Source organism: Hypomesus transpacificus, chromosome 16, assembly GCF_021917145.1.
Source record: "Hypomesus transpacificus isolate Combined female chromosome 16, fHypTra1, whole genome shotgun sequence".
NCBI classification, from domain to species: domain Eukaryota; kingdom Metazoa; phylum Chordata; class Actinopteri; order Osmeriformes; family Osmeridae; genus Hypomesus; species Hypomesus transpacificus.
The window spans coordinates 4,796,354-4,811,320 of NC_061075.1; the positions used below are offsets into that span (position 1 = coordinate 4,796,354).

General features: G+C 40.4%; 1 protein-coding gene across 4 annotated transcripts; it reads right to left on the reverse strand.

Moving 5' to 3' along the window:
• Positions 1-11,412: 11,412 nt before the first annotated feature.
• Positions 11,413-14,706, reverse strand: nppc (natriuretic peptide C). Of its 4 annotated transcripts, none has more exons than XM_047036977.1 (3): positions 14,499-14,706; positions 13,077-13,375; positions 11,413-11,868 (listed from the first exon to the last, which is right to left on the reverse strand). In XM_047036977.1, the coding sequence occupies exons 1-2, from the start codon at positions 14,589-14,591 to the stop codon at positions 13,097-13,099; spliced, it is 372 nt and encodes a 123-aa protein (XP_046892933.1). In that variant the 5' UTR covers positions 14,592-14,706; the 3' UTR covers positions 11,413-11,868; positions 13,077-13,096. The 4 variants fall into 4 exon arrangements, with proteins under 4 accessions (XP_046892933.1, XP_046892931.1, XP_046892932.1 ...); XM_047036975.1 differs by having other exon boundaries at positions 11,413-11,872; XM_047036976.1 differs by having other exon boundaries at positions 13,073-13,375.
• Positions 14,707-14,967: the final 261 nt, after the last annotated feature.

Genomic DNA, 14,967 nt, shown 5'->3' on the forward strand with positions numbered 1-14,967 from the left:
TCAACTTGGGTCCAAACTTTCCAAAGTCATGTTTTTTTTTGTCCTATCTATCGATATTGTGGTAGAATGTCATAGATTAGATATGATCGCATCACATTATTGGGGGGGGGGGGGGGGGGTGCTGATAATAAGACTGTTGATGAATTAGGTAAGTGCAATGCCCATGGTGTTACCTATATTTCTGACTGACTGGTTGCTAGTTCTTCGAGTTCAACAGACAAATTTAGCTTTATCTTGTTCATTCATTCATAAGAAAATAACAATGACCTGAATGGTGTAATTCCTGGAATTATACCTAGATTAGCTGTCTGATCACTTTTCAATGCACAGCTGTTATCACATACTGTTACAAAACAGCATGCTGTAGTTGAGAATACTTAACTTTAGCATCTTGTACTATCAACAAATCAGCATAATTAATATAACTAAAAGGCAACTAATGTGGCCCCATGAGGGCAGCATTCACTCACAGATAATATTGGAGCCAACAATGCTCTCAGATTACCCACAGCCATTGAGATACAAAGGTACATATACAAATGTAACTTTTCCTATGTCTGTATTCCACCTCATACAAGCCAATTAGGAAACAAATACCATAGTTACAGTAAATATAACTGACCTCTTACAATACAGGGCTTAATTTGGTACATTGTTTACCAGACTATTGTCATCCAATAGTCTGGATGAGCTCACGGAGGCTGTAACATCATACATCAGCTTCTGTGAGGACTGCTGTATACCAACATGCACCAGGGTGAGCTACAACCACGACAAACCCTGGTTTACAGCTAAACTCAGAAGGCTGAGGCTGGACAAAGAGGCCGCGTTTAGGAGTGGGGACAGGGACAGATTCAAGGAGTCGAAGAACAGGTTTAGCAAAGCGGAGAGAGAGGCTAAACGACTGTACTCGCAGAGACTAGAACATCAATTCTCTGCTAACAACTAGAACATCAATTCTCTGCTAACGACTCTGCTTCTGTCTGGAGAGGCCTCAGGCAGATCACCAACTTCAAGCCCAGAGCCCCCCACTCCACTAACGACTCCCACCTGGCCAACGACCTGAATGAGTTCTACTGTAGATTTGAAATACAATTGGACAGTCCTGAACAACCCCTTTCCACCCCTGAGGCCTCCCCCCTCCCCCCGTCTACAGTGACGACCCTCTCCATTCAGGAGAGAGAAGTGAACAAACTGTTCAAGAGAGAACCCCCGCAAAGCAGTTGGGTTGGACTCTGTCTCTCCAGCCACCCTCAAGAACTGCGCTGACCAGCTGTCTCCGGTGTTTACCTACATCTTCAACACCTCCCTGGAGACATGCCATGTGCCAGCCTGTCTCAAGTCCTCCACCATCATCCCTGTGCCCAAAAGGCCCAGACCAACTGGACATAATGACTACAGACCCGTCGCCCTGACCTCTGTGGTAATGTGGTCTGCTAAATGACTAAATGTAAATGTACATTTCCTATATCTGTCCCAGAAATGTGACCCAGAAGATGTATGCTGTCTGGTTGCCTCTGGTTGATTCTTTTCATAAATACATTTATTAGATATTTAATATCCCCAAATCTGCCCACCAACCCCCTCCACAGCAACAGAGCTATGCTGCAGCCCCTTGTCCCCCTCCACACCCACAGCAGCTTGTTAGTCCAGGCTGCTGCCACAGCCCCTTCCCCTGCTACCTCTGAGCTTGGGGACATCAGGGAGATGCTGCACACCCTGTGCACCAGGTTTCTATCCAGCTAAGTTGTACTGTACACCTGCCCACTTGAGAAACAGAACAACATGGAACTATACTGTTTGTAGTAGCACTAATAGAAATAGTAGTAACCCATACAGCGGTAATATTTGCGAAAACACGCCTCCATAAAATACATATAGATTTATTATATAGTGTTGTTAATAGAGAAATTATTGTGTTTGAATTTTTGTCTCACTATCCATATTCATTTTTATTGTTTTCAAATGCATTCATTTCAGGTAAGTTGCTGGAATATACAGGTTCTTTACTCCTCAACCTCTGAGCTGAAGAGTGGAAACCCTGAATTCATTAACTCTATCAAAGACGATGATATAATCGTGCTGACAGAAACATGGTGTCAAAATAATCTGCTCACTCACTGTCCCCCAGGATACAATGAAGTCAAGGTGCCCTCTATAAAACTAACTAACATACGCAAGGGCAGAACATCGGGGGGGGGGGGGGATCTTGGTGTGGTATAAAGAAGGTCTTTGCCATCATATTTCACCAGTTAAACAGGGTAAATCCTATATCTGGTTACATTTACATTTATGCATTTAGCAGACGCTTTCATCCAAAGTGACTTCCAAGAGACATCTTTACAAAAGTGCATAGGTCACTTATCAAAACAACGAGATAGCCCCGAACATTGCGAGCAGCCAAAACATGAAGCATACATTGTGAAAACCAAATAAATGCCAAAGGGAAGAACCATAAGAGCAGGGTTCAACATTAAAAAAAAATGCGACTGGCCCCACGGGCCAGTGGGTTTGAAACTTACTGGCCCCAAGGCCATTTTTACTGACCCCCCCTCCAAAAGTTGTAATTTATCATTGTTACAACAAAACCAAAGACTTATAAGTTATGTTATTCTGTTAACATGTTAAACCATTTATTAAACCCATCCTGGATATAAAAAGAACAAAAATGAATTCACATTTCTAGTGATAAAAAATTATAAGGTAATAGTCAGCAAAACAATTGACTTTTAACCTAAAAAATGATGTGCTCTCTTCCCTGCTGACAGCCATCTCTGCACAACTCTGTCTGGCTGAAACTGAAACCTCTGGTCCCTCAATGCTAATTTATAAAAGCTTCCATTGCATTTCATCAGTATGATACTAAGTACCCAAGTCGACACCATTCTTCTGCTGCAGTTCAATAGACCAATTATCACCCTACGTCACACAACTGTGAAGCAGTCTCAACTGCGCATGTGGGTTGCAAAAGACGAACTTCTCCCCGTTCTATTACTCTTGAAGTGTCGTTCAGGTCATCATAAATCTCTGGCCACTGGATTGCAGTGCTTGATATTAAATTTTTGAGGCTCTTGGCCTTTTGACAAATACATTTACGTTCACTTGTCTATGCACAAAAGTCACTTGACCCCGATACCCTTAAATAGCCTGTCCAAGTGATCGGGCAAAACTAGCCTGGCTAACGGAGGTCGCTTTCTCAGGCAAATGACGAATGAAACAGACAGGTTAAAGAAATCCGAGATTCTGGCTATCTTCACCTGAGTGAGACTGAGTAGTCTCACTCAGATTGCCAGTTTAAACAAATCAGAAAAATAATCGGACCAGCTGACTAAAAGCAGAATTCCCATATCTCTTGAAAGACTTTTTAAATGTAGAATTGACTGTAAAAGTGTAAATTTATGAACTTTGAGACATGACGTAAAGACATGGTTGCCGCTCGACTATGCGGTCTGTACCGGGCGACATTCTCACTCAAATTTCAAGATTTTTGTGACCCAAATCAAAATTCTGATGCGACAGATCATTGGGTAATCGCTTTCTCTCCTAGAGGCATGTCATCCTCGACGCTTTTGCTCTTTTTAAACCTAACTATTTGTATTATCCGTGTGGTCCTTTTGCCATTTAAAATGCTATCCTATCCCGGTTTTCTGCAGCCACGTTGCGCGCGCATCCCGATTGTTTACAAACAAATAATTGGTCTACAGCTCGGGGGAACAAGGCGAACGTCTGTCCGTCTTAATTACGTGATATGCCGTTGTTATAAGTCGTGCAATAACATGATGGGCATCTGCATTTAAATTCCTAACCAGCATGGTCAACGGCCTGGAAGACGGATTGTCAAACATAGGCTACGCTTAACTGTCACGCAAACCAGGTGCTGTCCGCTAGCATGGCTGGTCAGGGATTGTCGAAAATTGTCGGTACCTGTGTAAAAAATATCCACCTTTGTCTGCTTTAGACGGGATCATACGACAGACCACCCAGTGCATCTTAGCTCCATAAAAAAAGTTGCTTCCGTTTGAACTCATAGCTCTACTTTGCTGTCATCTTCACTTTTGTCTCGCGCCAGTTCGAAATTAGAGAATTACAATTTGACAACCACTCGTCACTTAGGCCTACTACTCAACTCTTGATTTGCCAAATGTGCGCCCCACGAGCTGCAAAGTTATTTATGCATTTAGCAGATAGTAAAACATGAAGGATGTTAACTTTTACGATGCGAATTTCTTTTTTCAATCAATAATTTGCAGTGGCCCGATCGGGCCAGTGAGTTGCTATTTAACTGTCCCAACGTTACTTTTTACTGGCCCCAGGCCATCGGGCCATCGCTTATGTCGAACCCTGATAAGAGCATGCAGTTAACCAAGTTGCAATTAAACAACTTGAAACTCAAAAAGTGCAAGTCTACCTGTAGAAAAACAAGCAAAAGTAAAAATATTTCACAGCGAGTACAATAATTTAAATCTATTACAACCAACCAACAAAAGCAACAAGTCTCTCAATAACAGTCATTGTGATCCTAGAAGAAATTAACAGGTTAAGGTTAGATCAAACCCCGGGCATCACTGATAGAGATCTATATCTCTGTGCTATTTATATACCCCAATAGATTCTCCTTACTTTGAAGAAGACATTTTTTAAACTCTCCATTCTGAAATCACATATTTCCAGACCCAGGGAAACGTGCTCCTAATTGAAGATCTGAATGGACGGACAGGAATCGAACCTGACATAATCGACCCACGGGACAACAACCATGTGTTTGGTCAGTCTTCCCTGTTTACCACACCTACTATCATCCACCGGAACAACCTTGACTCTGTAATAAATCAAAGTGGCAAGGAGGTAGTGCACCTCTGTTGGCCTTATGCCTGTACATAGTTAATGGGAGGTTCACAGGGGACTCTTTAGGGAGATTCACGTACACATCAGCTCTTGGGTCTAGTGTGGTAGACTATGCAATCACTTACATGGACCCCTCCACTATCAGTGCATTCACTGTCAGGCAGCAATCCCTCCTCACAGACCACAAACAAATAAAAGTCTTTTTTTAAACTCTCAGGGTCAACTGAGTGAAACAAAAAAGGAACCCAATAAACGGAATAAATTACATCCTACATAAAGATGGGCCCCTGACAGTGGAGACAAATTCATCATGGCCTTGAACTCACCTGATCTGATACATGACATCAAAATATGACCAAAATCAATACGCCTCAACCAGAGATGGTGTAAACAAGGCAATTGATAATATCAATATGATATTTCACAAAGCAGCTGTCAAAGCAGACCTTATCAAACACAAAGGGAAACCAATTAAAAGGCAAAATACTGAAAAATGGTTTGATCAAGAATGTAAAACCATCAGAAAAGACCTAAATAAACTAGCTAATGAAAAACATTGCCAAACACAAAACCCAACCCTACACAGTAGATACAATGACATTTTAAACAAATATAAACATACAATTAGGAACAAAAACCAAAACTATGCCCAGATGAAACTTGAAGATATTTAGAACGCAATTAATCAAAATCAATTACGGGAAATGTGGAACAATTTCAACGCAAAAAAAACTTGAGCATTACCCATCCAAAATGGTGACATCTGGAATATGGAACGCCGAGTTACTCACAATTAAATAAATAAATAGATCGGTAAATAGATAAATACATGAATAAATATGGCTATGAAATAAACCCTGAAATTAAAAACGATGCCAATAAATATAACATCATATAATTATATAGCTGAATCCATTTACCTACATCAATAAATAAATACATTTATTTCAAAATGATGTTTTTGAAAAAACTAAATTTATTTATTTAATGGGACTTTATTTCCTAATGCCACTTGTATTTATTTTTTGAGACTTTTATTTCCTAATGCCACATATATTTCCGAGCACCACATTTATTTCTGTGCTGTTTTTATTTACAGTTTCACATGCAAACGAGAGGGGCGTGGTTATCTTCAGACCAATGCAGCTGCACAAGATCGAAGGCAGATAGCTATCTAAGGTTTCGAACACTGTCTTAATCCTTGATCTCTTACTAGACAGGTGTCTAACTAGACAGGTCCTTTCGAGGTATCTCCAAAACCGTTGATTTCGAACAGTCTATTAGGACAGGATGTACGTCATCGCGCTGCGTGTACTTATATGCTCACACTAGCTTGCTCTGTCAGACGGCAGTCAATTGCATTGAGTTTATTGTCATGCAAGTTTATTGTCACACTAAGTCAAGTTAAACTGTATTTAAACTTGTGTTTAATATAGGCTCATAACATTTGTGTTTGTATTTCACTCATTTGATAGGATTATGATAAAACGCAGCAACTAGCTAGTGTCTGCCCTGCAATGCAATGCTAGCTACGTTATCGAAAAGTCGGAGCAAATTTACAGATATGAGTTTCATCAATAAAATAAGTACATTTTCAGTAACTACACTGCCCACTTCTCGTTACATTTGAATTCAGATGCTGATTTACAAGTACCATTTAGCTGAAATATGAATTGTAAAAACTTAGAGCAATGGCGGTCAAAGGATTCTGTTTAACTTGTTGCTCACGGGCTCTGTTCGAAATGTCTTAATTTTTTTTCAAAATGGCATATGAGTTGCCTTGCTGTCTCAATGGTGGCAGGTATTACCCATAACTGTGCGCAGGGTTACCATGAGCAACAAGTAAAACAGAATCCTTTGACCGCCATTGCAAATGTATGACTCGGCGGAGTGAGTAGGGGGGTTGGAGTTGTCTAGTACTGCATTCACTTGCAATGGGATATTAGAAAAAGTCGTTCTGGCAAATGTCCAACTCGGCGGAGTGTGGAGGGGGGTGGAGTCGTCTTGTGCTGCATTAGTTTAGTCGGATATTAGAAATTCGCTCTCGCAAATGTCAGATGAGCCACAACCTTTCTTTGTTTTCAAAGCTGCCAACTGGGGTGGCAGCTGGGGTGGCAAGGCTATTTTTAGGGTGGCAGTTGCCACCCCATGCCATCTCGGTAGATCCGCCCCTGCTTCGTGGTCAATGTGTATGTTCTGTAGAGCACTTATCCGCCCAACAACAACATCTACAATGTCCAAAATAATATATCCTGACAAGCCATGCTGATCAGTTTGATCTATAATAAGGTCAGCATGCGATCGCTGACACTACTAATGTCTTCCATCATCTATCGAATCTAGGTGTCCCCCATGGGCGTATCTAGTCCTATTTTGGGGGCTGAAGCCCTTTCATATTTTAAAGGTCACATGAGGAGGTTATTTAACATTAATATGAGTTCCCCTAGCCTTTCTTGGGTCCCCCAGTGGCTAGAATTTTCGATAGGTGTAAACCAAGCCCTGGGTGTTCTTCTCCGCCTTTGAGAAAATGAAGGCTCAAACGCTCGGTTTGAAATTCTCCTCCTTGTGACGTCGCAAGGAGCCAGGCTACCGCCCTTCTCTCTGCTTTGCCCGCCCAGATAATCTGGCCCGCCCATGAAAAACAGAGCTACGATCGTGTAAAGGCAAGTGTGATATCGTTTTTTGCTGGAGAGACATCATGGCTAGCAAACGAACGAACGAACATAACAGTTGCTCAGTGTTTGGATGTACAAATCAAAACAAAAGTATTTTTCTAGTTCCTTCATCCAAGCCTCTGCACAACCAGTATCTTAATTTTATTTTAACTGGAAAAGCGCCGACACTTCCCAAAGTTTTGTATGTCTGCGCCAAACATTTCAGCCACTACTGTTTCCTCAACTTGAGCCAATACAAAGCTGGCCTTGCTGAAATTAAATTCTGGATCATTACTAACTCTCCTTGGTCAAGATACAAACCTGGACAAGTAAGTTAACTAACGCTATATCATTTTGTTGCTTTACTCTATATGGTTACCTAGCTTGTGGCTGTAACATTAGCTCTGCAGCTAACAGCTGAGTTACTGTCGCTAATTTAAAGGTAGATGGCATCAAGTGTGTGTGTGAATACAAACGCTGTAATGCGAGTGTTGTACATTTCTTTGTTATTTGGATAACCGTTCTGCTGTTGGTGTTATGGCGCGCGATATCCGCCTTTCTCCTCATTGAAATGACTATGAGTGTGCACCTCTGCAAAACAGGGTGATCTGATGAGAATGGCTAAATTCGAGGCATCTTACAGCAACGGGGGCTAAGAGCCATTGCGATACATCCGTTGTAAAAATGTGCGCATGTTGCCGCCCCTCTCCTCCTCATTAGTATTTAATGCTACAGACACAGAAACAGCGCGTTTTGAGGAAAGCTCATTGTGGAACTGCTCGTAGTGGCTGTAATTATGCACCAAGGCTGAATTTCGGGAAAGATACTTCAGATACAGTAATAGGGAACCACAAAGGCCTATATAAAAGCATCCAAAAACAGCTTATCATGTGACCTTAAAATCTAAATTTGTTAATTTATCTTCCTAAAACCCACTAGAGGATTTTTGTCCCATTTGTCCCTTTATGAAATTGTCCCATTTTCAAAAATGTATTTTGGGGGAAAATGCCCCCAGATCCCCCTAGTTTTATCTAGGGGCTTAGCCCCCGCAAAAGTGGGAACCTAGATTCGCCCCTGGGTGTCCCTATCTGCCTTCAATCTTGTGCAGCTGCGTTGGTCTGAAGATCACGCCCCTCTCATTTGCATGCGAGACTGGAAATAAATACAGCACAGAAATAAATGAGGTGCTTGGAAATATATGTGGCATTAGGAAATAAAAGTCCCATGAAATAAATAAAAACATTTTTTTTTCAAAAACAAATATATGTATTTATTGATTGATGTAGGTAAATGGATTCAGCAATATAATTATATTATGCTATATTTATATATTTATTGCCATCGTTTTTAATTTCAGGGTTTACACAGCCATATGTATTTATCTATTTATCTATTTACCGATCTACTTATTTATTTAATTGTGACTTACTCGGCGTTCCATACTGGAGAGCACAATTTGAAAATCTGTACAAAGACATATCAATCAATCAAATGAATTCAGATCAATGTGTTATAAAAGGAAAACTCCAAACATTAGTAAGAAACAATCAAAGACAACCAAAACCCCATTGATCTCCCAATTACTTGGGAAGAATTGATCTACCAAACAAAATCTCTCAAGTCAAGGAAAGCTTGTGGTCCAGACAGCATTACTAATAAAATGCTTAAATGCAGCAGCCCAGAGATGCAGGGTTCAATATAGTTTTACAGTCAGATATGCAGACAATATCTGTATAAAAGGCACCTGTCATGGCTAGATGTTAGGACAAGCATCAGGCAGTAGTGACAGGATTGCATTCTTCACTCTGCTTGGCCCTGTGTGAAAACAGAAGTGGGTTAACAGGACCTTGTGGCAACCCACAAGAAAAAAAAAAGAGGATTTTAGACTAGAGAATGTTTGCATTCTTGCTTCGCGCTTGACCATTTAAAAAATGTAGCTTACCAATCTCTTGCATGAGATCATAAACCTTAAATTGTATTTTTGATTCAGGTGAATTTTGAGAAGGGGTTTGTTACATCAAGCACCCTTCAGCACAATTACAGCACATTATTGACTGAGTTGGGTCTTACTAGTAATCTCAACTACCTCCATTACCCCATTAGACCAGGGCGGCGACATTTCTGCAGATAGGACATAGCCTACACTGTACATCTCTCCCTACATATGTAAGAGATATGAAATGATGACCATAATCTGTTTTATTGAGTTCTTTGCTGTTCAGAGTTCAAAATAATGAAATGCTTTTTGTTAGGGTACATCTATTGTCATAATAAAGTTAAAAAGTTAGGGTATATTTTTGTAAACTGACGTGAATTATATATCGTTAAAATGTAAATATCTCTAAAAATGCTCAATGTTTGTACATACACTAGTCGTTTGCTATTTTGCACTGCAATGTGTTTATTGTATTATTGTTTCTTAGTCCCATGTCTTATACTGATTATTCACTAATGTTCTGTGATGTGGCCTCTAAGAATGGTGTTCTTAAAAAAGTTGGCTACTGCAACCTGGTGTAGGCTATCACTATATGACGAAGGCTTATATAACCAATTGCAGGCGGCACATGTTTTAAAAACTGTTAATTCATCCATAAGAAAATATGTCTGGATAACATTATTCTATATTTTCTTAAAATATATAAAGAAGGCCGCGAATGGTGTAGATGTAGACGTATGTCCAATGAATCATTGTCTTGTAATGTGTGCATACGTGAACAAGCTCCCATAATTTACCACGAGGTCCATTAATCTGTTTTTCAAAGACATTTACTCTAAGCTGCTCTATTGGAATTCATAAATGTTATGGCTGCAGTAAATGCTGTAATTGCAGAGGTGCGCACCTTTGACGATAAAAACATTTGGCACGGCTTCAAAAGTGAGGCAAAGAAGAGTATTGTCGAATTTTGGCCCACTAGGGGCATTGTCCTCCCTACTCTTTCCTACCAATGACTGATACTGTCTGCCATATTCTCGGCAACATCGAGATCAATATAATACTGTCAGTGAAGTGAACAGTATAGAGCACAGTTTAAGAACGAGCGCAATTTCAATGAATTATTTAGGCGTAATCCAGAGTGTCTGCCATTTACACAATTTCTCCAACAACTCCATACATACATAGGGTTGGGCCATTCATACTTTATCATCATTGCCTTTTAGTCTACACATTAACAAAAAATATAGAATCAGACGGTCAATATTAACTTTTGGAATTCGCCTTTCTATGGAGGACCTAACCTGCCAGTGTCACAAAGGTCATTTTCTACATACGGGCTGTTAAACATTTGACCCCAAGTAATTGTATTTGCTGTAATTATGGGGCTGACTGTGGTGATGAACTTAAGAGCTCAGTATATTGACAGGCTTATAAAGAGCTGACATGCCACTTGGAATAGACTACCCTCCTTGACAAGCATGAGCCCTCAGTTGCCATTTCCATTATGTCTGTTGGGCTGCAAGTGTTTCCTAGCACATTTGCTGCCCTCTTGTGTTTCAGGGACACATTGCTGGTCTTCAACGGTAGAGGTTTGCTGTTGATTTCTAATATATCCAGGACTTATTAGACCTTATCTCAAAGTGTGACTCTCAGTCTTGTGATATCCAAAAATGTCGACGGACATTTTGACGGACAGGTGTTTGACTGAGTCCCAGGAGTACTAATGAACATGGACAGGTTCTTTTATGATACATTTCTGTATGATAGCCAAGGTTAGAAACCTTCCAGATGCCTGAACTTTATATTGTACTGCACTATAATTTAGTAGTCTTCACGTAAGTGGCTAGAAGGCAATTGTATTAGCACCTACTACCAGAGACTATAAGCCTACCACAGTTGTTCTGTCCTTCCATATTTTATTCTTAATCATTGCATATCTGTCCCAATAAATAAGAACTGGGAGGAGGTCCATAAGTGCACATGGAATGTTTTTTTTTATCATTTTGAAAACATTTACAACTATTTAAGACAAAAAAAAAAGTTACAAACGGATTGACCTGCAGTTTTCATCCATTTTCCAAATGTTACATAAATAAAACTCATATTTATAAATATCTCTTTTATAAACATATAAATAGTTGTTTGTTTTTTAACATAAATACATTTATGCAGGAATGAAGTACATGAATGTACAGCAGCAGCAACAATATACAGCTTTGCAGTTTGTGTTTTTTACACCATTGTCCTCCATCTTGTAGTGTGTGGGTGTATGTGTGTGTGTTGGTCTTTTTATGTTGTACATATGGGTTTTCTAGCGCTGTTGTCTCAGTCCTCGTCAATGCTGGTCATGGTGGCTTTTCGTACCAAAAAATCCATCACTTTCCCTCAGGTGAGGACAAACTGAATCCAAGTTGTCCTAACCCATCGTCAGAACTGTCTGGAGAGAAAAGAGAGAGGAGATGTATGGTTACACCAAGAGAGCATTTATTTGTGCCTTTAAAATAGTCCTTAGTCACCCTTCCATAAATTGTAGTAATATGGTGTGTGCATTCATAGTCTCTGTACAAATGATATCTGCTCTACCACACGTCCACAGTCTGTGCCTCTAGCACCAAACCCTTATACTAGCCAATGTGTTGTCAGAGGTTGTGAAACAGTGAGTTACAAACACTCAGTGAGTCACAACGTTTGCAGGCGCCACAAACGTCATCCCCTTACAAGGATTTCACTATTACATGACCACAAGAAGGCCCCAAAGCCTCTGGCTACTGTGTGTCACCTGGCCTCCTCGGTACTTCATCCTTTCTACCTCCCCTTTAATGTGACCTTGTAACATTCTCACAACATGAACACACAACAGTTGTCTTGACTGCGCTTAGTCTGTGTGTGTGTGCATGTCAGCTTTTAAGTCTGGGAAATCTACTCATCTTCCACCAAGAAATATAGGTCTGTAATGAAAATCACTGGGCAATGACTTTGTAGGCTATCTATGCAGTTTCATAACATGAACTTTTGCCCCTATCTATAATAACACCAGAGGTTCATCTAGCAGATTTGATCATTTATGATGACGTGGATAGACGTCCTGACCTCATGTTGGCTTTTACAATTCTTACAGCAATCATACATCTCCAGGAAGGTTCCGTGCACTAAATCTATGGGATTTGTCTCTTTAAAAACAGCTGGTTCTGTCACTTCAGTTAGTTTGGGACACACTGTTCAGTTCAGGAAAGCAATGGGGCTTTTAGACAACATATAAGGAAGAAGTTACTAGTTGCAAAGTAGTTGCAACACGGTATGAAAGAGAAAGTGACATTTTGCCTCACTGCATGTTCATGTGACCTCATTGTCTCCACAGAAAAATTAAATTAGATTATAGATAAATTCTGTTCATGGTCATCCAATTGGTATAGGCATTTGTCATGTCCTTCCTCCTGTCTGCTTTCGTTTGTCATTTATTAACTGCATTTCATCAGATAGGTATTGTCTAATAGCACCATTACACTATAACTCATCGTAAATGATGAATGAATAATTAGTAATCACGTATCAGATAGTCACTTCAAACTGCGATACCGTTTGATGTTGTTTTCTATCTATTGTTCATTTAGGTGATTTGCGAGGAAGGGACACATACCCACACTATTGATTGCTCCATCTCCTAACAGCCCATGCCGCTAATGGTGCCTATTCTGTCCATCTTGTGTCCGAAGCATCCACTCCCGTTCCGGGACCCGGCCCCTCCTTTCTTGGTGCTCTGTTTGTGTCTCCGCCCGCTTGGCTGGTCGTTCAGCAGGCGCGCCCACATCCCCTTGGCGCGAGTGTCCATGCGCAGATCTCGAAGCAAGCGTACTCGAGAACGGACAGTCTCCAGCCTCCTCTCCTGTTCATCCGACTCCAGAAACTCCGCCAACTCTTCCCCCAGCAAACTTCTAAGAGACTGGATACAAATACATGATATTCCAGTTATGCAAAACCCACTTCCTTAAATAAACGACACGCAATTTGTTGTTACCTGATTGAAAATATATAGGCTAAATTGAGATGCGAAGAAAAAAGAGCCTGCACTCGCAAACTACAAAAGGAATATTTTACATCACGTTCCAGTGTTCCCGAAATCTAAATACAGGCTATCCACATAAAGCATTTTCCTTAAGCCTATCATGGACGCACAATAGTTAAAATATGAGTACTGTCTACACTTTATCCAAATGTTAGAACGTGAAGATACTGAAAAGGCAGTAGGCTATTTAATAAGCTAACCTTCATAGAGGTCCACCTCGGAACTGTGTAGCTACACCTATTTTCGATATAGAAAACTGTTCTTTTGAAATTGCGTCAGAAAGCAAAACAGGTGCACAATGCAATAGAGATGTTCTCGTGCAGAAACCTACGCTTTCAAGAAATATGTTGTCGTAAATAGTTTTTTAATCCGTCTTAATTTAGTGACTGCTTGAAGGCGCAAATTGGTGCTGAAATAGTGAAGCATTCAGTCGGCGTTTCACCTGTTATGTCGATGCGCTTTTGCACACTTATCAGACGAAGCAAAACATTTTCAATGCAACTTGCAGCGAAAACAGTTTGTACTTATTGATGTCTTAGTTTTCTTTCATTAAAGCAACGCAGATTCCAGTATAATATGGATTTAATCGATGCCCCTTGTTTCATCCTTCTTGCCTGCGCGCATCTGCCGTGGACTGCATGCGCGCTTGGGTAGCCTACCCGCGCTAAGACAGGGTCAACATGTTGCGTAGGAAACTCTTGGATAATTTCAATACGCGACCTTTCTGGAAGCACATCTGCTTAACAAACCTTCATCATTTTATGTTTCTACACTGGCCTATAGTTAAACTGTACAAAACATTACATCTAATTGTGTAAGGATGACCAATTCCATCTATGTCCAAACACATCTGTTCATTCAACATACTTTGCTTGGATGACATAATGGCCATCACAAACCTTAACAACAATAGTCGTCTGATAGATTGATAACACTGGCAATCCTTAAAAAAAACGTTTTTGGTTTCGATATATCGTTTAAATCAGTAAAATAGTCTCACCTTCTGTTGCGCCTGTGTTAAAGGTTTTGCCCCAGTCTTAACTGACAGCAAGGTGATAATAAGTCCACAAGCCACCAAATGCAAGAAGTTCATCCTGACAAGCTTGGTAGCCTATGTGAGTCCTCTGTGGTAAAGTTCAAAATTAAACCTTATCGGCTGATAAACTTTATTTGCCCCGGCTGCTCCTTACTCCAAGCTTCTCAAGTGCTTCTCTAACTCTGTGAATTACTACTCACGGCTTTATAGCTCACTACTGGTGATGTCATGATAACCTGAGTAATGGCCCAACCTCTTACTTGTAAACCTTGCCAAATGTGCCCCCCCTCACACCCCCATTGTACCTGCGTCTTGAGGAGCGCGTCATACACATGTATAATTAAATCATTCTAGTTCTGTTCATTTTTGATCAAAAAATTCGAATCAGACCAAAAAATCAAACCACCGGACCCTTGAGTGCTGCGAAACGATT